This window comes from Scatophagus argus, chromosome 2, assembly GCF_020382885.2.
Source record: "Scatophagus argus isolate fScaArg1 chromosome 2, fScaArg1.pri, whole genome shotgun sequence".
Lineage (NCBI taxonomy): Eukaryota > Metazoa > Chordata > Actinopteri > Scatophagidae > Scatophagus > Scatophagus argus.
In genome coordinates, this window is record NC_058494.1 from 8736378 (window position 1) to 8761294 (window position 24917).

At 42.4% G+C, this 24917-nt stretch overlaps 2 protein-coding genes across 4 annotated transcripts; both read left to right on the forward strand.

Moving 5' to 3' along the window:
* Positions 1–34: 34 nt before the first annotated feature.
* Positions 35–14426, forward strand: cc2d1a (coiled-coil and C2 domain containing 1A). Of its 3 annotated transcripts, none has more exons than XM_046406072.1 (28): positions 35–243; positions 521–590; positions 714–855; positions 1006–1109; positions 1454–1537; positions 1855–2170; positions 2566–2675; positions 2780–2852; positions 4000–4098; positions 4199–4326; positions 4939–5011; positions 5086–5219; positions 5478–5565; positions 5652–5728; positions 5927–6022; positions 6814–6936; positions 7197–7255; positions 7784–7900; positions 8978–9051; positions 9138–9196; positions 9290–9441; positions 9562–9652; positions 9730–9885; positions 10278–10409; positions 10523–10649; positions 10758–10834; positions 10956–11003; positions 11097–14426. In XM_046406072.1, the coding sequence occupies exons 2-28, from the start codon at positions 534–536 to the stop codon at positions 11127–11129; spliced, it is 2829 nt and encodes a 942-aa protein (XP_046262028.1). In that variant the 5' UTR covers positions 35–243; positions 521–533; the 3' UTR covers positions 11130–14426. The 3 variants fall into 3 exon arrangements, with proteins under 3 accessions (XP_046262028.1, XP_046262020.1, XP_046262011.1); XM_046406064.1 differs by having other exon boundaries at positions 37–261; positions 1454–1690; XM_046406055.1 differs by having other exon boundaries at positions 37–243; positions 1454–1690.
* A 550-nt stretch (positions 14427–14976) lies between these two features.
* On the forward strand, positions 14977–24528 carry mri1 (methylthioribose-1-phosphate isomerase 1). Its single transcript, XM_046406205.1, has 6 exons — positions 14977–15573; positions 16520–16743; positions 19540–19709; positions 19807–19983; positions 20088–20312; positions 22021–24528. Exons 1-6 carry the CDS (start codon positions 15442–15444, stop codon positions 22152–22154), a joined length of 1062 nt encoding a protein of 353 aa, XP_046262161.1. The 5' UTR covers positions 14977–15441; the 3' UTR covers positions 22155–24528.
* Positions 24529–24917: the final 389 nt, after the last annotated feature.

The window sequence follows — 24917 nt, forward strand, 5'->3', positions numbered from 1 at the left end:
CACGGCACCTCCGTCCGTGGATTCGGCATACGTCGGTGTTTTACGTTAGCCGTAAAGCGCTATGTGCGTTGCCATTGGAGACGCAATGTAGGAAGTAAATTCCATAGCTTGCGTTCTTGTTTTGATAGCTCGTACTAAACATTAGAATCGACCTGTATGCTTTTATATGTTCCGTCTTTTCTCCTGTTGATGCTCAACAGTTTTCGACTTGAATAACCCAACCGACTAGCTGTAGCACTAACGGTACGTTGAACTAACAAGGTAAATAGCTGTTCTATACACTCATTAGCTAGATTATATAAAAATTCCATAGTATGTTGTGATAGCTGTTAGCTCACATGAGTATAGAAGCTAACTCATGGCAGATGAAACAGTTCGATTTATGGCATAAAGTGGCTGCTATTAAAGTCATAGCTGACTCCACACAGGTGCGCTTGCAGTGGATACTGTCGTGTTACAGACACGATCACCACCTTTCTTTTCACTGGTTCAACTAATTGAATCCCTCGTTAACATTTAGGTGGTAAGAGTCCATGAGTCGCAGTCGGAATCCCCCACCCCGGGGTCAAGGAGCAGCGCGTGCCAAACAGGTAACACTCGACATGTCAGATAATGAGATGTGTGAATGATAACTACCGCTAATATGTCAACAACAGGTATGAGTCAGCAGCTCTCTCCCCGTCTTTCCTTGTGCCTGTCTCGCTGTCTCCCAGATGGGGCTGCTCCTTGACCTGTCCCCAGATGGAGGGATGAATGATGAGGGAAATGATGAAGATCTGGAGGCAGAGCTGTTGAATCTGGTGGGAGGAGGAGGTGGAGGAGGGAGATCACAAGGGAGGAAAGGTGACGGCAAAGGTGAGAAACTAATTTCTGTCGATCATTTAATGTGTGGACACTATCAATGCAAAGCAAAGTTTTCACAGTTATCTGTGCCATCCATGTGCTGCAGCTTAAATTTTGATGTGCTGTGTACGGTTTTCTGCATTATTTATTTGTCCACATTAGCTCCTGTTCCCATGGCTGAAATAGAGCGCATGGCAGCTCTTTGTATGAAAGACTTTGATGATGAAGACTTGGGGGATGATGATTTGGATGATGAAGATCTACTGGTAACACTTGCTTCAATTTTATTCTTGGAAAGTTGGATTAATTGGCAGAAAATGCATCAGTCATGTCAGTCATTTTTCAAGCAGAAGTGTCATGAATTTGCTAGTAAACTGAAAAACTCTGGGGACTCGGTTGGTCAAATTGAAACAAGCAATTTCCAGTGATAATCTTGGGTCTGGAAAGTTGTGAGGGCTGAATACTGGAGAAAATGTTGAACATACTGATTGATAATAAGTAAAATCTGTTAGTTTCATACCCAATTCCTTTCTAATTGTGAAGCTTAGCTATTGCTTTAAATATCTGGATTTTCCCTGAACTATATAAATGTCCTTGTTGCCGTGTATAGGCAGAACTGAATGAGGTTTTGGAGGATAATGAGGGACAAACTCCTGCTCCCACCCCTCCTGCTGTCACCCCGACTGCTCCTAAAGTGAGCACCCCATCCCACTCTGCTGCTCCCAGTGGTGCAACTGGATTGGAGTCCCGTCTATTGGAGCGCATTGAAATGTATAAGACAGCCATTTCCAATGCCAAGGCTACCGGAGAGACTAGCAAAGTTAGAAGATACGACCGTGGGTTAAAGGTAAAATTGAAAAGAAAAAGAGAAAGCATCTCATGCAGCCTCAGGGCTTGTTGATTCTCATGCTTTTCTCATCCAAAATCTGTGAACTTCTTTTATATGAATCTTCAGCTTAACAAGTTTTGCAAACTTGTGTTTGTGGTTTTTTTTTTCTTCTTGAATCCTAGACACTGCAGTCCATGTTGACGTCTGCCAGAAAAGGAAAACCAGTCAATGAAGAAGAGATCCCGCCTCCTGTTGCTCTCGGTGGAAAGCCCAACATCCCAGCTGAATCTGAAACAATCAAAGAACGAGAAGTGCCTCAGCCCACGCTGATGCCCTCGCCTCCCACAAATCAGAAGCCTCTAAGGGAGGCTGCGCCGACAGCTCCTAAAACGAAGCCGCTCCATCTGACGCCACCCCAAAAGCCTACGATTGCCGTCACCCCAGAAACACCTGCCATCTCTCCCCTCACCCCCAGCCAGCCTGACGCACAGCACTCAGGTAAACACACACATTGTAGCATGCAGAGTATAATCATAATGTCAAAGCTAATGTCTTTACGACTACTAGAGAATAGTCTGTGGTTCTGTCTATTCAGCGTTCAAACTTCGTGCTTTCTCTTCTCACAGTAAATATAATACTTGTTATAGTTGCTTATTTTTCTTTATTTTTCTCCATTAAATGTTCAGATAGTACTTTTTCAGTATTAATAATTAGCGACCAATAGTGATCAATTAAATAAAGTTTTTTGATGACAATTAATAAACACAACCTAAACAAACAAGTAATGTCCCTACTAAATCATGTCCCCATTGTCCTCCTTAGCTTTTATGCAATTCTTTTTTTACTTCTCTCTTTCTGTTACACACACACAAACTCTCTCTCTCTCTATTAAGAACTGAAACAGGCAGTGTTGTCCAGGCAGAGGGAGTACAAATTGGCTGCCATAAATGCCAAACAGAGAGGTGACGTTGACCAGGCCAAACAGCATTACCTCACTGCCAAGGTAATAGAACCACTGTCGCTGTTATTGCATGAATACATCTGTTTGTTTGTATCAGCGTACGTAGACTAAGTCAATCCTAATAGAGTTGACCTCCATGAATGCAGAAACTGGACGTGCTGGTGGAGGCACTGGACAGAGATGAACCAATAGACCTGAGCTCGCTGCCTCCTCCTCCTGGTCAGTGTAACCACTTTGAAGGAATAATTTGTCTAAAATTTTCGTTTTGATGACTTGTTCACTGTAGTCTGGTTTCTTAAAGGATTTTACTCTTGATTCCCTCATTGAATCATTCTGTGGACGCAGGTCCTACTGAGTTGCAGCTCATTTCCTAACCTATTCCTAACTTATACTTTGTCAGCTGATGTTGTATTCAGAGAAGCAAATCTGCAGGGTAGGTAATTAAACAACATGGAATAGGAAAACATGTCATCTTCAAACTCTTTTTAACTGCTTTACTATAATTCTTCTATTCTTCTTATTTTTGCTTCAATGCTTTTTGATTCTACTGACCGCAGCATTTTACTAATCAAACCTTATTTTCTTTCTTTGGATGATCGTGGTGGTGTCTGATAGATCATAGAAAACCTGTACTAGCGGTCTCACATCAACCTTTCTTTTAATAACCTTTTTATAACCAAGGTGGATGCCACAAGGTGCTGGGCTTGGTTCGTTATTATTTACAGTTTATACAAACAATATTATTACTCCAACACAGGTTTATAATATCCATTTCTATGCTACATACACGTGGCTCTTTTCCAACTCAAACCATGTGTAGATTACACTCTGTCTTTAACATTAGACATCAGAATTACTGTATAACCTCTAACTTGGACAAAACCTGCTTTATTTTCAAGAACACATAGCTCTGTCTTCTTGCCATCTGCAAATATAACAGCACTGAAATAGAAATTGTTCAGGTTTAGAATTATCTGTCAGTTTTGTTAGACAGCTATCTGACTTTTAAACCTCATAATGAACAACTCTGAAGGTAAAAAAATCTGTTTCTAATATTGGAGTCATTTTGTGAGAAATGAAAAATCACTGTGTAATCAACCACCATATTTGTGCTCAACATAGATATCACTGTGAACTATACAAAAAAGTAGGCTAATGAACTGGCATTTTTATTTATATGGGACTGGCTAACTCTTGACACCTCAAGGGTAAATAGGGGACTTGGGGAGATAAAAAACAAATAGAATTGATTACAAAGGTAGAAAGGTTTATTGTGTGTCTTATTTCTTCTGCTTACCTAATTAATTAAAGGTTATAATAATAATAGCTCTTCTCCACCCTTCTGCTAATGTTTTATCATCTGCAGGAGATGTAGTAGCGGAACACTGTGCACCTCCTCCTCCTGAGTCTTCCTCGAAGCCCGCCGCCCCCCCTGCTCCTGCACCAACACAGGTGGCCCCTGCTGGTAAGATCCCATTAGCCCTGTTCCTTCCCTCTGACTACAGTGCAACATAGGGCATGTGATTAAAACAAAGTCTGTGCGTGTCTGTGTGTGCATTGCAAAGAACTTCCTGTTCCCAGAAGTTTGGCAGAAGCTCTGCAACAGAGGATGGACATATACAAGTCAGCAGCAGAGGGAGCCAAGAGTAAAGGAGATGATCGCAAGGCTCGTATGCACCAGCGCATTGTCAAGGTACCCACTGTGCACTTGAACTAATGTAACTGCTTTGTTTTGTAGTTGTTATTTTATTTTATTTTTTTTGCACCGTAATCTGATGTGCAATTCATATTTACAGTTAGAACCAAGCATTAGCTTAGCATTCTCCAAGATACAACTATTTGTGATGCATCTTTTATTCCTGACTAAGTGCTGCTGTTTGGTGGTGTGTTTTTCTTATTTCCCTGAATGAGTGGTGTGTGACTCACTTTATTTTGAGTGGAAATACCCTTTGTTGCTTTGAATGTAACTTACCACTACTGCTCATTTTACTTACCAAAATAATTCGCAATAAAGTCTGTCTTCTCTGCAGATTGTTCAAAGACATTGTGCCAAATATAGGAAACCTCTACATTAATTAGATTTGGCCAAGGTGCATATGTATATGTTGCTTTTGTAGCAGTGGAACCACAGTAATGACATTGATTTCCATGTCGGTCCTGTGCAAGAAGGCCACTTTGTATTTTGGTCGACCCCTTTTGTGTTAGTATATGGTATATATAGTATATAATAGTATTAGGAGTATAGGAGTATTCAAAGGTGGAGTTGTGACAGCAGAATCACCGTCATCCCCTCTTTTCTTTACAGCAATACCAGGATGCCATGAGAGCTCACAAAGCTGGACGGCCTGTTAACCTTTCTGATCTACCTGTGCCACCAGGTAACTTTCTTCACATGTGTTTCAGGTTCATTTGCACTATATAAGTACAGTAAGTCACGTTTGTTGCTCTCTAGGCTGTCCACCATTTCAGGGCTCAGAGGGGGCTCAGCAGAACTTCATGGGTGTCCTGGAAACGGCTATGAAAATAGCTAATCAGGATGCAGATGGAGAAGATGAAGGAGAGGATGGACAAAGTGAGGCTGCCAAGGTAAAAAAAAAATGGCACTACTAAGTAGTCTAGTTGTTATTGTGCAGCCAAGGAATGTGATTAAGTGCCTTTTGGTAATCTGCAGAACAATAACTCATTAAATTTAGTGAAGACTTGACAGCATTGAATCAAGCTCACAAGAGTCTCAAGCTTTTTCAGTGTAAGAGAACAATACTGTACTTTGTACAGTAAATCCCTATGTACATTATGCTCATTGAATTTGTCTGATGATTCCTAAAGTCATGTTTTCTTTCTCAGCCTGCAGTGCGTCCACCTGCCCAAAAAGCTAAGTCTCCGGCTCCTCAGGCGCCTGGAGGCTCCACAGCTCTAAAACTGGGACCTAAAGGTGTGTACATGTGCACATACAAAATGTGTCATACAACATGTTAGTTGCATCAGTTTCACCTCCTTTTCTCATAATTATCCTTGTAGCTCAACAGCAAGTTGATTTCCTGTTGCTAAGGCGACAGGCTTTTTTGCGTGCAGCGCTACGCTCCAAACAGATGAAGGTAAGCTGTAGACCTTTTTTCAGTTTTTTCTTTGCTGTAGATGGATTCCCTGTCACGTCAGTCTGTTATTTTCAGAATCAGAATAAGAAATACTTTATTGATCCCTGGGGGAAATTTTATTGGAGTCTTGAACAGCTGTTAAATTGCTGCATTGCTGTGTTTTGACTGGTGCGTTTGTTGCTGTTTGGTGGTGTGTAGGACATGACCGGTGCAGCGCAGCACCTCAGACATGCCAAGGGACTGGACCCCATGATCACTGCTGCCAAGTCTGGCCTACCTGTCGATATCAGCAAGGTTGTGTGTATATATATATATATATGTGTATATAGATAGATAGATAGATAGATAGATAGATAGATATCTGTAGATATATATTTTCATGTGCAAATGAATGACCTACAAGAAAGTACAGATCAAGTTTGCAGGAGTTGAACAAGTTGTCACAGGAGCAACCACATATGTGAGGTGTGCTAACACAAAGTGTGACAGAAATAGAAGACGAGAGGAAGGAAACATGGGGTGAAATCTCAACACTTTTTGTGCTCATAATAACCTTACCTTCTTTGTGTTTGTATCTCACCTGTGTGTGAGTCTATCTGCATATTTTTAGTATCCTTTCAATATTCATATTTCACATTGTTTCACAACACTAATCCCATATGACTTTCATTCTTATTGCCTTACTTTTATGTAACATCTTTGCTTCATATAAGTCATGTATTTTTGTCTGACTGAGAACCACAGTGTAATTACCAAGAATATTATGCTTGTGCATCTGTTAGTTTGTCTTCCTGTCTGCCATACAAGCTTAGAAACAAATATTAATAATATCTACTGTACAGACAGAGGCCTCTGCAAAGTAACAGCTGATAATATTTTGGTGCATCTGTATTTGGGGGCTTTCATAACAGTGTTGCAAACCATAAAGGAATATTTTAAGAGTCAAAAAAAAATCTGTTCCACTTTTAATTGAATTTGTAGTAGTTATCCGCTTTGTTTTTATTTTTATGTCTTAAGATTTCCTTTTCCCCTGCACATGATTTTTTTGGTTCTCCCCACATTTGTAATTGTGTCCTTCCCGGCAGATCCCCAGTACTCCAGTCAGCGAGGAGGACTACTCCCTGGCTCGCTCCCGTACCTCCCCTCAATCCCCTCGCTCTAGTGAAAAGTACCACGGCCTCATGGATCTTTTGCGAAAGCAGCATGAGGTCAGGACACATCTTTCCCTTCTCTATTTGTGTACATTTTATAGGAGAGTACACGCCCTAAATCTTGCTGTATATTAGTGAATGGCTTATACTAATGTTTATAGTACAGTAGATTATGGCCTTAAAGATTTTCATCACTTTTCTAGTCATGTGCCTTTCCAAATAGACATGTTTTGAATCACAGCTGTTGTCTGCCTTGTCTTTGTCTTTGTCTTTGGCTGTTTCCCACACCTTCTTTTGTCGTGTATTTCAACCTACAGAAATGTCTGGGCTACGCTCAGCAGTTTATACAGCTGGGCAGTGTGGCTGAAGCTTTGAAGTAAGACACATTTTTCATGTGAATCTTTGTATATGTGAATTTTATCTTATATTTTATCTGCAACCATGATGGAATTTAAAATCCAGTCTTTTGTACTACTACAAGTTGAGTTAATTTCAAATGTTAGCTCAATTCACAGTGTTATTTTTGTTTAATTTTTATGCCACACTGCATATTTTTAATGTTTTCTTCATAGATTTTTTTTCACCTACAATATACGTGTCACATGTCATTTATTACCCTTTTTCTTGGGCGTTGTTGACTAGTCTGCACTGCTTCAGATATGCTTTGAAAAACAGTATCTTGTCCTGGAAGCAGAGCATTTATTTTCATAATCCATCCATAATTTTGAAAGTGTTGTAAGTAGTAGTTCAATGCCAGGGAGCCAACTAGTAAGACGAGCTGTTTGCTGTACTATGACCACTGCTTGTGCACAGCACACAGATCAGACCTGTGACATTTCAGGCACAAGGCCTTATTGTGAAGTGTGATCATTTGCGTGTAAGGACCGTCTCCGTCTCTCCCCAGGTTTGAGAGGCAGGCTGAGGAGTGTATGAAGAACATAGAGATGCTGAAGAATTCCTACGCCAAGGGCCAGCCAGTCCCTAAGTGCCGCACAGAGGAGAGGACTTTCAACACTGTCAAGTCAGCAACACACTCATGCATAATAATATTATGTTATAATCTTGTTGAATGGCATGTGCTCCGGAAGTAAACACTTGTTAGCCATGGTAGCAGCTCTAAGGTTGGTTCGTCCACCACTTAGTTCTAGACAGAAATATTTCAACAACTGCTGGATGGGTTGCCATCAGATTGTATTTGTACACTGAAGGTTACCAGATAATGATGATTGATGATGATGAAAATTGTTTAGTGCTAATTAGCAAATATTAGCATGCTAACATGGTAAACATTATACCTGCTAGCATGTATCTAGGGGTAGCCTCACAGAGCTGCTAGCATAGTGGCATACCCTTAGTCTTATTTAAAATATCTAAAATATCTAAAATCCTGCCTTGGGAACAAAATTTTTATTATAATTAGTCAGTCAAACTTTTTTGTGGTTTCTATGTGACCTGCCTGTCAGTATTTCATAAGACTTCCAGCATTTTTTTCACATTAACTATGTGCCTCCATTGTAAACCCTACAAGATAAATTTAAAATTGGCACAAGTGATAGCTACATTTGAACTTTGATGTGTGTTCACGCCCTAGAAATCCTGTCCTGTGTGTAATGATAAAATGTGGTTGCGTAATCGTTGCATCTCAGTTGATTTTTTTTTTTTTTTCATTTTTTTAGCAGTTCATACTGGTGTTAGCATCCCTGAAACACAGCCTCGGATGAAAATATGACAGATGTTAAATGGGTCATCATAAATTTAAGACATGATGTACTTAATGTTTTATCGGAGGCCCTTAAACTGCACTGGTTGCCTGTAAAGATTCTCAACTCATACATCAGTCGCTAATTTTGAAAACAAATTTTTTTTTAGACAACAAGAGGATTGCATTCCCTGACCAGAGCAGTAGATGAGTCAGAGTGAGTCATTGTGACTCAGTCTGGCTCTGCTCCAGTATCATACCAAGCTAACAGCTAGGTGACTCTGGTGGTGACTCATTCAACAGTCAGGATTGTTTGGCTCTCAGTGATGCTAACGGGTTGCTGTCTGTCGCTGGAGATGCTGTTTCTGAATGGTCATGACTCCTGTTTTTGTTAAGTAGGGTCTACTCCAACCTGACTCCTAATGAGATGATTCTGTACATCATCAGAGGAATCAACCTACCAGCTCCCTCAGGTACTGAAGCAGGTCTGCATCTTTGAAACAACCATGCAATAATGTGTCAAATGTATGTTCACACCCACTTCTCTCTCTGCCTTCAGGTGTCTCGCCTAATGATCTGGATGCCAGTGTGAAATTTGAGTTTCCTTTTCCCAGCGTGGTAAAAGGATTTTCACACTTGATGAGAAGATTATGGATTTTTATCTCTTTTTATACAGATGTGGTTTTAATGCATTTATTTATGTTTGTGTAGGAGGAGGCTCAGAGGGACAAAACCAGCACAATAAAGAACACCAGCAGTCCAGAGTTTAAAGAGCACTTCAAACTCAACATCAGCCGCAGCCACCGAGGCTTCAAACGAGTCGTACAGTCCAAAGGCATCAAGTTTGAAATCATCCACAAGGGGTAAAACCAAAATAGCTTTGGGACAATATGCACAGAAGTACCTCTGCTTATGCTTTATACTGTAAACATCATCTCTGTTATGTTGTTGTCTGCTGTGTTCTTCACTATCTGTGTTTACAGAGGCCTGTTTAAGACTGACAAAGTGGTGGGCACTGCTCAGCTGAAGCTGGAGGCTCTAGAAAACCACTGTGACTTCAGAGAGATCATTGAGGTGAATGTTGGACATATGTTAACAGATATACATGCACATGCACACAGATCTGTCTAAGATTTCGATGTGCTTTGCAGGTGATGGATGGACGTAAAGCTACAGGGGGGAAGTTGGAGGTGAGGGTGAAGATCAGAGAGCCCTTATCAGGAGCTGATTTCCAGCCCGTGACAGAGAAGTGGCTGGTTCTTGAGCCCGTGTCGTCCCTTTCTCCTCCAGAAAGACAGAAGGAACGAGTAAGTAGAGTTTTCAGTTCCTCTGACCTGCATGTGTGTAGATGTGGACTGAACAGCACCACCATCATCACCACCACCACCTTTCCAAAATTGGCATGGGGTGTTGGGAACTGTATTGTTCAATTGTTGCCATGTTTCTAGCAGTCAGTCGCGCAGAGACTGGCACATGTGCAGAGATTTGAAAGGATGCAGAATTTTAAGTTTTATCTCAAGCTATTTTTCACACAACTACTTCATCTTTTGTGTCCATCTAAATCTGTACTACGTTATGTCAGGATGTGAGGTGCTGCCCTGTAAATACAGGAGTAACAAAAGCTAACAGCACTGGCACCAAAGTATATTGATAGTGTCAGTTCAGTGAAGTCTAACTGTTTGTGTGTTTTTCCAATTAGGCACCATCTCCTCGGTCCAAACCCAGACACGAAGGGGGCAGCAGGAGCAGTCATCCCAACAGCTCGCCTCCACAGTACAAATTCCACAGCTTTAGCCTCCTCGACTACGACAGGGAGCGGCTGGAGAGAAAGGTATTTGTGTGTGTTTACGTGGTCTGTGCCTGTGCACAACATCCACTTCTCTAATGCCTTTAATGGCCCCTGAAGGCACGAAGGTCTTGACAGTCATTGCATCTGTCTGTCAGATGGCAGAGTACCGCAAGACTCGACGAGATCCCCCATCTGACCTCATCCATCAGCACAAAGAGGTCACACACAGACTGCAGTGGCAGAAAGCACAGCTGGAGCGAGGCTCTCCTGCTCTGCTGTCTGGTAACACACACACAGAATACACAGGAGTTTGTACAATATTAATACATGTGAGTAAATGTCTCAACCTCTCAAGCTTATAACCCTCACTTTCTTTCGCCACATTTGCAGAGTATGAAAATGTGCTGCAACGCTTAGTCCATGGACTTGCTGACTCCGTTAAGAAATACTCCAGCCAAGGAAACAGGGTGTGTTCAGAATCAGGGTTAACTGTTCACTTGAATGCGATTGTTGCTGCTCACTTGTTTGCGTGTTTTTAGTGTCCATATCTGGGTGTTGATGTGTTAGGTTTTTATTCTCTTTTTATAGGACGTTGCCAAGGATGCACTGGGCAGGCTGAAGATGGTAGAGAGTGAGGTAAGGCTTGCTTCTCACTGTCAATATGTAAAATGTTTGATCATCATCATGAGCATATGTATAATGAGTGTACTCCTTTTCTCCCTGCTACAGCTGGAAGCGCTGAGAAGGAAACGCGTTGGATGAGAGGAGAGTGAGGAGAGTGGAGACTTGGCTGGAATACTGTTAGCCTACGTCATTTCTCTCTGTCACGCACACTCATATACAAATACTACAGTGGGTACTTTAAGCACCTTTAGCATGATTCTACTCATGTCAGTGACAACTGCATGAACCAACCTGATAGTTCTGTCAATTGATCATATAACTCGTGTCATTTGTGGTTAGTTGCCTGCCACAGTAATTAATAACAAATCTGTAACTGCAAAGGGACATAGAAATGAAAGCAAGCATTAAAAGGTGTTCAGTAACAAAAGGACAGGCACGTTTATTTGCACTTAAACAAGACACTACAGCAAGCTGCTTCTAAAGTACAGCTTTACAGACTTGACCTGCACTCTGTTAATTGTTTTTTTATATTCCCATCTTTCGTTTGAGACTTGCTGGTGAAGAGATTCATCAGAAGACTTAAAGTTTTACATTTGACACTAGCTCAGAGAGCCTTTTGGTGTCCATAGATGACCAAAAAATGCGTGTGTGCATGTGTATCCGTGTTAGGGAGTGTGTTTAACCAATGAACTGAGGTGTTTTTAACCCCTTTTCCCATATTTTATGTGTGTAATGAGCTTAATCTAATCTGTCTACTCCAGTGTTCCCAGATTACAGTAATCTGCTCTGTTTGGAGTGGTGTGATATGGGAATAAAAAAAAACGGGGCTTCGGGGCGCGACAGCCTACATCCCATAATGAGGGATTAGTGTTTGTGTCACCAAGGAGACGACTAGATCAGACGTAGAGTCGCCTTTGGGGCTGGGGAGAGGGGGTGAATGTGGTAGAAGCTTTGCTCTGCGAAAGGATTGCTTCTTCTTCATCATCATCAGCTGTTTCTCCTTTGTTGACTACTTCATCTTCACTTTCGTTAATGCTAATTCCTCAACATATTCAGAGATTATTCAAAGTAATCAGAATAATAGCCTGCTCCACTTGGATTTTCTTTTAACTCCTAAACAATATTAAGTCCCTTGTGCTGTCAGTGAGAAAATAATTAACCACTGCTGCGTCAGTGTGCTGTCTTTTTTTTTTAACACAGATTTTTGCAGTTTACAAAATCAGATTCTCTCCCGCTGAGTCCTCCAGTGGACCCTGAACAGTCTGCCCACAGAAAGGCAACCCAGTATGTGTCAGTTAGGCTGGGTAATTGCTCATTTCTATTTCGGTTCCCCCTAGACATCCCTGTCATCAGCATCCTCGTCATTCCTCTCTACTAAACAAAATTCAGACAAACCTGGTAAAACTTTATAAAATTTGTGACGAGCACAGGCGCTTTTAAATTAATCATTTTGTCACGTGTGCAAAAACACTAATGTGAGAGATGCATCATGTATTGCCATGTGCTCGCAGCTCTGTTTAGCGCTCTGGACAGATGTTTCCTCTGCGTGTTTGACAACCTGCTAACCTGACAGCAGGCAACAGCCGATGCTGTTGATCCGTGCCGAGTGCATGGATGTAGCAGACTACACTCTTTGTTTATATTTGACTCTTGAATGTGGATGATCTCTGGTAACTCTACTAATAGTTTTTTGGTTACGTGTTTGCTCTAATCTACTCACTGCTTCAACCCATTAGCAAATAATCCTGGTTAAAGTTGACCTGATGTGGCCACGCGTCTTCGCTGTTGATTTTTATGTAACACCCCTGCAAAATTTTCCTATCGGGATTTTTTCTGATTCTTGTTACGCTTTTGATCAACTAGTATTGTTTTAGATGGGAAGACTTAAAGTGACATAATAACCTTTAGATTGAGATGGACTGGCACTTAGAGGACTGTGCCAGTGTGTTTGCAACTTTTAGCTCCCTATCTAAAACTCTTGTACACTTAACATTTTTGCTGAGAGTTTTTCAATGCATGTAGGACAGTTTAAGATTGGCTTTATCTTCCCTTCTGTTCCAAGCAGCCAACAGTTTCCATTTATTTTTGGGCAGTATGAAAAGCAAACTCTTGAAGCTTGCTTGAGTTTGAGCCAAACATTTGGCCTACAGAGTTGTGTAATCCATCACAGTAATTATCAGGTCTGCATTAATGTTTGTCAGTGTTGAATTAGACTGTAGTGCAGTTTAAAAGCAGATTCATTTGAACTGCACCGCAGCACAGATTACGATAATATAACTTGTCTAAAATGAATGCAGAGTCGACTAGTTTTCATAATGGATTTGATCTAATTAAAACTGTTCAAACAATTGTTACTCTACTAATTATATTCTTGATTTATAGATTTATCGTTTGGTCTGTAAAATGCCAGAAGACACACAAAAAATTTCCTAAAAATTCCTAAAATCCAAAGCAACAGCTTGAAATGTCTTGTTTTGTCAGATCAGCACTCCAAATTCCAGTTCAGATATTCAGTTTATTGTCATGTCAAAGACAAAGAAAGACGAAAAAAAAAATCGTCAAAATTCAGAAGCGGGATGTAGGGAACGTTTGGTGTTTTGGATTGAAAAACATTTCTTAGACTCCGCAGCATGTTTTTCAGATGGGACCAGCTGTGATGTAGTCCATATATTTTTATACACTTGCATCTTTTAAAGCTGCTAAACACGCACGTAAGAAGTGCTAAAAACTACTAACGAGCAGCCCTTTCTTTCACTCCAGAACCTTTAGCCTCTTGCCCCCCCACCCCACCCCACACACACACACACACACACACACACACACACACACACACACACACTAACTCCTCCTGCATCACCCCACTCCCTGAGTAACCTCGTGACCTCTGAGGCTGTCCCGTTGTCATGGCAACAAGCTCATCAGCATTCACTGTGGTAGCTGGTTGATGGTCAGGACCTGGGAAGAGGCACATATTGTTAAAGTTTGTCCTGCTGGTGACTCACACTCATTTCTTGCATTTACAAGACACAACACACACACACACACACACTCCTTCTCACTTTTTTCTTTAATCCTGCGCTCTAATCTGGCTACACTCCGTTTAAAAAGGACAACGTTTGGTGGATTGCTTGTCGTTATTGTTGTCATATCTGACCTGATCAGCTGCAGTAAATGTATTCATGTGGGCTTGGGTAACTTCTGCTGTTGAACGTATGACATTTTTTAAGCTGTTCAGTCATGTAAGGGCAATCGGTATAAATGTAATATTTATATACAGGAAATATACATCACAATATGCACTGTCTCTATTTTTAAGTGTAACTCATGATGATTTGTGCAGCTCAAAAGGGGGGAATGTATGAAGGCCTGATTGTTTAGGCTTTATTATCTTATGTATGAGGTTGGTGTTGATATGAATAAAATGCTGGAGCAACACTTCATGTTGTCCATGTCTTCATTGAACTGACAATTCCTCACCAGGTTTTTCTCACACTTTTTTTAATAACTCAGAAAAAACCCCACAAAGAAACACACTTGATCACTTTACCTAGTTGTGAACAAAAATAGTTTGACAAAACATGACTTTGAATTGGCAAAGTGTTTCAGAATTGTGCCACAGATAATGATGGGTTCCCACTCCAATACTTCCCTGCACAGCGGGAGTGAAAAAAGGTCGTGAGAAAGGAAAAATATATAAGAAGGTTTTGTAACAGTAGCCTTCTAATATCCACACACAGAGCAGAGGAATATGGAAATAAAACCAGTGTCACCAAAAGAGTAACACAACAAAATCTGAGATAAAAATAGACTGATCTTTTTTCAGACAATGCGTGCTGTTGTTGGGGAGAATCTTGGTTCTTTGGTGTTATGCTAATAAAGTATTTGAACGTGAAATTTCCCCTGACAAAGGGGGGAAAGATGAGCGGGGAGGGAGGGGGATGGTGCACAGCCACAGAGGCACAAGAGGGGATTAGAATTGGACAACCCGCGAGACTTTGGTGGGCGTGGACACACAGACGAAGGCTTCCTGCTCGGGTGAACACGTGGTTCCGTGTCTGCCTCCCTGCTTGTCTGTCAGTGTGTGAAGGTTTCCAACCCTTCTCTCACTCTTCTCCCCCTCTTTATCCTCCCGTGCGACACGGCGGACCTTCTCCTGTGTTTGCTCCGTCCCGCCCGCACCTCCACACCTCCTCCTCCTCCTCCTCCTCCTGCTGCTGCTGCACTCTCCTTCTTCTTCTTCTTCTCTTCGCGACGCTTCCCGGGACTGCCGACAGCCAGGCCGCGGTCACTTCAACGTGTATCCGGAGGGAGAGTGTGTGTGTGGGGAAAGTGTGTGTATGTGTGTGTGCGTGTGTGTGTGAGAGAGAGAAAGAGAGTGCGTGTGCGCGCACCCGCCCGCTACCGGTACATCCGTGTTATTTCCACCAGTATCCCGCTTCGCTGTTCGGTCATGACGCTGGAAGCGATCCGCTACCGGTCCGGGTCTCTGCAGATCCTCAACCAGCTGCTGCTGCCACACCAGACCGTTTACGATGAGATCCGCTCCGTGCAGGACGCTTACGAGGCCATCAAGTCCATGAAGGTACGGATCTCCTTTCTCTTCCTCCACCTCCACCTCCTCTCACTAGGGGCTTTCTCTCCCACTTCCCAGCCGACCTGCATGCCCGCTGCAGGGTGCTTTTATCCCCGTCGTGCATGTTTTTGTGCGTGTGTGTCGGTTCTTTTGTGCTCCCAGCGCTGCACGCATGTGTTGCCATATGCTCGCCGCCGTGCTCCCGTTTGTCTTTCGGCCTGTATTTTTGTTTTGGATGCACCTGCAGCACCCGCCAGCCACCCACAAATCCCCGATTATCTACACCCTCTCCCTAAAATACCGTCCTTTATTTGTAGTTTTCACATTATCATGTGCAAGCGCGACAAACTAGGTATCTGCACACAGCCACCCACCCATGAAATATGCCCCCTCCTCCTCCTCCTCTTTCTTTCTTTGGGAGAGATTATTGATGAATTATTAATGACCTTTTCCGGGTTTTTTTGTTCGCATCTTGGTCTTGTTGCTGCACTCAGTGACACCTCCAGCTCATTTCCCCCCTCATCTCTGAAGCCCTGACATACAGAGGTGTCCAGATAGTGGTGTTCAAGTTCAGCTGGAACGTTTTCAGATGTTCACTGATTAGGGCTCCGCAGATATTTCACTCTTTTGTCTCCCCAGTTACACACATGTACAGCAGCTGCACGTTTGATCCTGTGTGTGTGTGTGTCAGAGTGAAGGAATGTACCATGAGCAGAGAGGGTGATGTCATGATAATGGAGTCTAAAAGCAGGGAGAGAAATGACTCCAGGACAGATGATATCATTTCAGTCCATGCTGTCATGACAACTTTTGGCTCGGTGATCACAGCTCTGTGGTGGAAAGAGATTAATAACCGTCATGAAAACTGGGAGAGAGAGAGCTGTTGGAAGTTGGCACAGAAACCAAAGAGGAGGACCGCCGTGTGATGCTGACTCTCCTCTTCCTTCTCCTCCAGGTGCGGGGCGCTCCGGCCATCGCCATCGTCGGCTGCCTCAGCCTGGCTGTGGAGTTACGGGCAGGCTCCGGGGGTGATGACCCTGTGACCTTCATCAGGGAGTCTCTGTGTCACCTGACCTCAGCCCGGCCCACCGCAGTCAACATGGGTCGCGCTGCCCGTGAACTGATGGAGTTTGCTGAGAACGAGAGCATGGAGAAGAACTCGGAGCAGCTCAGAGAAAGGTGGGCTGGTCACAGTAATGCAGAGCTGTGGCTGCATCACTTTCCAGGCAACTTGTTTGGCTTGTTTGATTAATCAAAATACTAGTTAGAAGATAGGTTCACATGCAGATCAGTAAATTTACTGTAAGATGTATTTTACAGTTCTTGTTCAACATCAGCTAATGTGAGGCTTCAGCACTTTTACTGAGACAAATCAAATGAAAAGGTTGCAGTGTTTTTACGACAGTCTTCTCACTTTTGGGTTATTGTCTGCCAGAGCTCAGCAAGGAACAACAACACAGGATGTTTAGCACCAAAAAGACATTAACAGTGGAAATATCTAGTTGATTTTTAGGTCAGGATGCTGAAATCTCATATTAGCTTTGGGTAAACAGCTTTTCCACTGAAATCCCATCTGAATGGGATCTCTCCAGTGCCAGTATGAACAGCATGACAGGTTTATACAAAGACTTCTAAAAACGTGAACTTATCCTTTAATTACAGATTTGTTGTTTGAATATCTGCCTAAAACTTACTTGATGCTACATATTTTTTTGTGTTTGTGTTTTGCTAAATCGTTACAAACAGGTCATTCAGGCATACTGCAAATTTGTTCCATGGGTCCTATAAGCAGTGTCAGTTCAGAGGTTCAGTTTTTTCACTGCCAGTCATTTGGTTTGGTCATCATACCAATCAATTCTGACCCAAATCTTGACCTTTTTCTGAACATTTGTTTTCCTGTGTGCTCGGCGGTGTGATTCAGTTTCAGCCAGTAACTTAATTAAAGGTACCGTGTGGAGTGTTTGACTAGTAGCGCTATGCAGCTGTGTTTTTACAAGCCTTACAGCCAGACAAATGTGCCAGCTCATGTTTCATTTGCTCTGGTAGATAGGTTTGTCCACCCTCGCGTTCACGCACACTTCCCTGTGTCGTGGCTTGTGACGGGTCAGGTTTGATACAGTGAGGAGCATCACCGATCACGTTTTGCTGCCCTGACTGATTGTAGCTCTATCAAACTGCATCCAGAGGCCTGCTGATAATTTGGAAGTTGAATATGAACCAGGGTCAGGTTAGCTAAGACTGGCGACATAAGTATCACGACACAGGTGTTATTATTGAACATACTGACCTATTGTCTCACAGGCCTGTGTTCATGCGCTTACTTCTTCTCGTCTCAGTTGATGCCGACAACGTGGAGGAGTCAAAAGACTGAAGACAGATCACAATACAAAATGAACCACAGCCACAAGCCTTTGCGTGTAAACCATGAATTAAAAACTGATGCAGTGTTTTTGAGAATCAGTGCAGTATAACAACATAAAATATCGCGATACTCAAGTCTGTCTGTATTCTTATGCACCTAAAGTGAACTGAGAGGTTCCAGACTAATACGTGTTTGCAAATTGCAAACCGAACAAATCCTCTGAACTACTGGTGACGGATGTGCACCAGAAAGGTCAGGTGAAAAAGAGCCGTTTTAGCAAGTAAACAAGGGTGTAAACAATACTGAATTCAAACTTCAAAGAAAAACTGCCTTTGCAAGTGTTTTATGAGGATAGAAGTGTATTTGTGTGCAAAGAAACGTTTGTTTAGCCTCGGGGACACAAACGGCATCTTTTGTTTACAGGAACCTTATTTGTTTACAAGAAAAATGCACACACAGGACAGCCTCATGGCAAACGAACACCAAACATGTCTGCAAACAATGAACATGTCAGTTGATTGTAAGGACTGTGAAGTGAAGTGATCTAAACTTGTGCTGCCGACACCTCCTCCTCACTCAACACCAGCTGCAGGTGTTTTTCTAAAGCTGTGAAGGTTATCATATCGCATATAATGTGAAAATTGGGAAGCCCGTATAATGAACATGTCATAGATTCATTGTCAGCTGCACTCTGAGTAGTGTTATCTTTACCGTATTCATTTGCTCAACAGGGCTGCAGTTTAGAGCTTGTAGCCCAAGAGCGTTAGTGTGGATGGAAGGATGTATTCCACGTGGGTCGTGGCTGTCGTGTTCAACACAAAGTGCGCCAAATTTTGCACTGATCTGATCCAATACAGCAGATTGATATTGGCCAGAATACCGACCTTATCAAACAGATCAGATATCGGCCAGTTCTGACCAGTCCTCATTTTAATGCTGTGTCTTTGTCAATGTCATTATAGAAGGCAGTGTTTCTTATATTGCTTACAGACGCTTTACAGTGATTCAGATACCACACAGAGGGGTTATACAGACTTTAAATTTGAGAAAAAGAAAACAGAAAAATTAAAGTCAGAGGCCCCGAGCAGAGGGATCATGGTTGGTGTCAGGAAAGAAAAAGTTGAACTGATGCATTACTTGTGAATGAAAATAACTCTCTTTCTCATCACAGGCAGCTTGTGTGGTGCTGAATCTGCGTCTCTAAAAGTGCAGCATAGTGGATGAGTCACATATGCTACAGGAAATACAATGGAGCGTGCATTGATAAATATATATAAGTTACTGTAGCGTAGTTGGTTTTAAAAAGTGGCACTGGAGCAGCGAGGTGGAAGATCTGATTTTCGCTTCTTGAAACTCGGTGTTGAACTATGGGCTGTTGTGTACTTTATGAAACACATGACTGGGCAACAATGACAGATTAGTACTGCAAGTGTACAAAACTGAGGACATGACAGCCGAGTAGAAGGAGGGATGAGGTAAAAAGCTAACATATTTGAGAACATGCAGGTGAATTGTAACTGCAGACTTGATGGACACATTAAGTCCACGGTGCCAGACGGAGCCTCTTCTTAATTCCCACCTCTTGTGACACCCCCCCTTCACTCCCCACACAGTGTAATTGCCTGGATCGAAGACATGCTGGAGCGTGACGTCAATGACAACAGGAAGATCGGTAACTATGGCGCCCAGCACATCCTGTCTGGCGTCCCGAGGGACTCTGTGACCATCCTCACACACTGCAACACCGGCTCGCTGGCCACAGCTGGATACGGGACCGCACTCGGTGAGACTGGAGCCACGTGTGTGAATGAGAAAAGAGGGTGACTGTTCAAATATTTATGGCACTGTGACTGTGATAATAAATCTGTGATCGTGTGTAGGCGTGGTGCGGAGCCTCCACGCGCTGGGCAGGCTGAAGCGTGTGTACTGCACGGAGACGAGGCCGTACAACCAGGGATCCAGACTGACAGCGTATGAGGCGGTAGCAGAGGGAATCCCGGCTACACTTATCACAGACAGCATGGCAGCCCTCACCATGAGAGAAATGGACATCACAGGTGTGTGTGTGTGTGTGTGTGTGTGTGCGCGCGCTATCATGCACACCCCCCCCCCCTTCTTTTCCAATTTTGCACTTGACTTACTCTCATGTTCTCCCTCTCAGCTGTGGTGGTGGGAGCAGACAGGGTGGTTGCCAATGGCGACACAGCCAACAAGGTGGGCACGTACCAGCTGGCCATCGCCGCAAAGCACCATGGGATTCCATTCTATGTGGCCGCACCCAGCACGTCATGCGATTTGAGCCTGGAGAGCGGCAGGGACATCATCATCGAAGTGCGCCCTCCCGAGGAACTCACCAGTATAAACGGAGTCCCCATTGCTGCCCCAGGTGAGAAGTGAGGGTTGTTTGTGGGTTTTGTACAGGATGGAAAGAATAGAAGTGGAAAGTGACAGGAACAGGTTCAAACTCTTACTTCAGCAGTGGACTGAGAGTGCCATCAGACTTGGAGAGATGGATGAACCTGGCCCAGTTCCAGTGTCTGCCCTAAGCACTGAACCCTGACAGACTTTAATTGATGTCACATGCAGTGAAAAGGAGGTGCACGGGTTCCAAAGGCTACATGAGGACCAGGACAGCACTCTGTGAAATCACATTAGCTGTACAGAGGCAATTTTTGTGGCCAGTAAAGTGTGAGGCTCTGATTTCACAAAGCGCTGTGTGCTGGCTGCTTGTAAACTTGTTCTGTCTCTTTGTTTCCCTTATCTATTATTTCTTTTGTTGTTTTTTGTGCATTTTGTTTTGCCTTTATGGGACAGTATCAGATGGTGAATGACATACGACAGGATAGATTTAAACCAGGGTTGGTCAGCACCTTAAACCCCTAGGCCATTGGGGTATCCCCTGGCATTGTTTCTAATGCTGAACTGCTATGAATTGTGGGTAAGACTTCTAAGAAAGTCAGCAGAGAATGTTTTCACAAAAGGATTTAAAACAGTCACTTTGCAGCTTTTACAACGGGGCAGTTCTGACCCCTTTTCCACTTGTGTGTCAAAGTCTACGTCCGTGACAGCAGATTGGAGATGTGTTGTAGGCGAGTTTGTTAGAGCTGAATTGAGTTATTTGAGGTCTAATTATGTCGGCAGAACAGAGAGGTGCTCGGTGACATCACAGTAATTAATGCACGCTCATTTAATGAGCTCATTGGCCCCTGGAGAGGGAGGACACGTGCTTGTACATTACTCTCTTTAACTTTCCCGTCTCATGCTTCTCTGCTCCTGTCTGTAAACAGGATTTTAGAGCACAATTATAAGGCTGGCATTATTTTATATGTTTTATAAAGCCAAAACCAACAATGACTCAGGTTTACTACCAAGTGTTAGCTGTGTGGCCAGATGTAGTGCTGTGCTGTGGAGCTCCTCTGTTGTCCAGAGACTATTAAAATCACATCAGTGAAACACACAGTTGCACTGGGTGATGTGTTACTTCATTAGCATGAAGAAAGGCACTGTAGTTTATTTAGAATCAGTCCCACATACAGCATCCCGTTGCTGTAAATGCTCACTAGAGGACCAAATGTGGATCAATGTGTGTTTTCTCCTCTTTGATTAAATTGGTCAAAACTACAGTGCACAGTTGTTTTAGGAGATTAATTAGTGAAACCCTATGCTAGTGTCCTGTATTTGATGTCTGTGGCTGGGTGTAGCACAGACAGAGTAATGATTTCATAAAATACAGTGACGGGCTCAGCAGTTTTTCCCAACCTGGGGTACAGGATGCCTTTTCAGGTTTGCAAGATAAACCTGAGGTGCCATGAAGTGACAGAAACACATTCTGCCACAGAATAATAATAATTTTCTAAACAGATGGGTTGCTCAAAGTAATGGAAACAATAAAAACATAAAGCAAAGAGTCATGCTTAAAATGGAGGAAATAATCCATAAATGGTTGGATAGCTGGCAGTGTTGATGAAACGGTTCTGAGTTCATCCTAGTACGCCTGTGACAAAACTGACAAAGAAGGTTTGGACCCACTTCTGTATTGTATCGCCAGCCTCATTCCTCTGTCCACGCACTCATTGTCTCGTCTCCTGCTGCAGGCATCGAGGTGTGGAACCCGGCGTTCGACGTGACCCCTCACCAGCTCATCACGGGAGGCATCATCACAGAGTTGGGAGTCTTCCTCCCCTCTGAGCTCCAGGCGGCGCTCACTGGCCGCCTCACCGCCCTCTAGAGGTCACTCAGCTCCCCCTGCTGGTCTGTGTGCACCACTGCACCTTAGCTCCACACACTCAGAAGACACTCTCCTCTCAGTGCAGAACACAGACACACACACACAGTAGTTGTGGTTTAATTTAATTTTGATCAACACACAGTCATTGTTGCATGTCAGTGGTGCACACAGAAGAAAATATATTCTTCAGTCTCACGTATACACAAAGTCACCACAGGGAGTCAAGCAGACACACGTGCAGTCTCCCTTTTCTTTTTCGTCCCTCATTGTTTTCTGTCGTTCCATAATTTCACTCTTCCCTAAGTTTTCCCATCCCTCCTTTCATTCTCTCTCTTTTCTCTCTAAATGGCTTCGGACAAGGAATAGTGCTCAGCTGGACTCAATCCCGTAAATTCTATTTGGCAAACAATTTTTATGAGTCATTACTGAGGTGATTTTTTTTGGGGGGGGGGCTTCATCAACTGTAAGCAAAAGTGGCATGACTGATTCCTTTTCTTTCTCTTCAAAGTAGTGGTTTTTATCAGCCATGATTTCGAAAATGCTGCTACCCACTTGTAAATATACATATCCTTGCTGGTGGTGTGTACATATGTAGAAAACTAACCCCTGCTAGTGAAAGGTACTGCTATTTTAACCAAATATGTGGTTATTTAAAATTAAAGTTGACATCAAAAATGTTATATTAACATTTCATTTCTTTGATTCTGTGTAGAAATCTTTTGTAGAGGAATAATCCAAATTTATATCTAATGGATTTTGACAACGAGAAATTTTTAGCGCTATGAAAAATCGTGTTTCACGCTCACTTTTTAACCCTTTGTGGCAAAAGTTTGGAACAAGTGGAATTACTTGATTGGTCCTCGTTAGTCAGCTGAAGCCTATGATGATACATGGCTGTGTTTATACCTCACTTCTTGTTTGCATCTTGTTATTACCAGTTGTATCATACCAACACTTGTATTCTCATAATGTACTTATATAAGTAACCATACTTATTTCATCACCATATGAATATTCACCATACTGCACAGGACACTCTGTAAGAATGAAAACTCTGAAAAAAAGGGAAATTGTTTCACTTATGCCATAACAGCTTTTGCTGTGAGCTCAGCGGTCTGTCATGCTGTCGTATTTCTATAATACAGGCATCACTATTAAAGGCACAGTTCACCCCGAAATGAAGGTTTTGTCATCTGCTCACTTGCATGGTAGTCAAGACTTTATTAATGTTTGTGCAACCATAAAATACTTATGTATTTTTCAGTCAGTCACACTAAATTATTATTGAATAACAGGGCAATCATTTACAACCTTGAGACATGTTTTTTTTAAAAAACAAAAACAAAAAAAAATCCAACATAATATTTCTATATCTTCCTATGTAACTTCCCACTGAAGGTGTGTTCAACCAGAGCAACATCAGAACAGTAGTAGAAAAGCTAAATATTGAGCTTTAAAATGAATATTTTTATGTTAACAATGGATAAAATGACCACGTGTAACATTAGAGGTGTTGTTCATAGTGACAACCTAAGAATTAACACTAAACTCTCAAGTTCCCATCAGCTCTACAGAATGTTTTAGCTTCTGTCAGCCTATGTTTTGGTTTTAAGGCCTGCAACTTTACTGCTTGGGTTTACTCTTAGTACTATCGTCATATCTTTTAGTCACAAAGTACAGAAGCTCTAGTAAACCCACTGCACTTTACCTGCTGAGCACCAGACTGCAGACAGACAAAGCTAGCAATTGGCTTGTGAACACAGTGGAGCCTTTAGCAGCTGATGGTGTACTGGACTTAGATTTGTCAGGTGGTTGCAAACACAACTTCAAAATGATTATGTTGCTCTGCGCCCACTGGATGTGTCAATAATCAGCTGTTTGCTAACATATTTGCTTTAGCAACTTGAGAAGGTGACAGTATCTCTGTGCTGTGTTTACAGCTTGTCACACTGCTCCCAAGTGGCCAAAGATCCGAGTAATAGCAGGATTCATAAATCATGGTGTTGATATTATGCAGTGGCTTCACTTACTCAGAAGTCACAGGCCACACACATGTCAAAGTTTGTCGAAAAGTAGATGACTTCATGTCTATTTTGGGGTGAACTTTTCCTTTAAGACACGGAGGGGGGTCTTATCCATTATCTTGCAGTATCTGCCTGCAGAAAGTTGTGCAACACCAACAACCAGAATGTAATGTTCAACTCAGATGAACTTGTTTTTCTTTGGGGCTGTGCTCAGGGCAGACTGCAGATATTCAGTCACTTTGTGCTCAGTGCAGAATGTTTGGATCAGTCCCACCTGTCAGCCATGAATTTTCAGATCAGACGAGTTAAATTGTCAGAGGCAGGCTGAATAGAGAAGAAAAAAATAAAAACAGAGAAGAAAATCTTATAATGTTGGAGATTGTCTAACTCATCTAGTGCTGAAACAGTTTATTGCTTAACAGAAATAATTAGTGAAAATATAAGAATAGTTGAAGTTGTTTTTAAGCTGAAATGCCAACATTTTCTGGTAGATGTCACCTTGAGCTCTGGGAAATAATGACCATATTAACAAATTGAAACTCCAAACATTAACTGGCTGATTAATTGATATTGAGAATAATAATTAATTGTAGCGCCGCCCTTACTGACTTAATTACAACAACCGTCTTTAAATCCCGACAGTGACCTACTACTTGCCTGTAAACAGTAGATCGTTATTGATTGCTAAAATGCAGTTTGAACACGTGTTCAATATCCTGTGTCACTTTCAGCTTTTGTG

Bases quoted from the DNA above. Each gene is read 5' to 3' on its own strand.
- mri1 (XM_046406205.1), top strand. From the start codon at position 15,442: ATGACGCTGGAAGCGATCCGCTACCGGTCCGGGTCTCTGCAGATCCTC. The intron at 19,710-19,806 runs GTGAGACTGGAG...GATCGTGTGTAG, and splicing joins TGGATACGGGACCGCACTCG to GCGTGGTGCGGAGCCTCCAC. The intron at 20,313-22,020 runs GTGAGAAGTGAG...CTCCTGCTGCAG, and splicing joins AGTCCCCATTGCTGCCCCAG to GCATCGAGGTGTGGAACCCG.
- cc2d1a (XM_046406064.1), top strand. From the start codon at position 534: ATGAGTCGCAGTCGGAATCCCCCACCCCGGGGTCAAGGAGCAGCGCGT. The intron at 2,171-2,565 runs GTAAACACACAC...CTCTCTATTAAG, and splicing joins GCCTGACGCACAGCACTCAG to AACTGAAACAGGCAGTGTTG. The intron at 4,099-4,198 runs GTAAGATCCCAT...TGCATTGCAAAG, and splicing joins AACACAGGTGGCCCCTGCTG to AACTTCCTGTTCCCAGAAGT.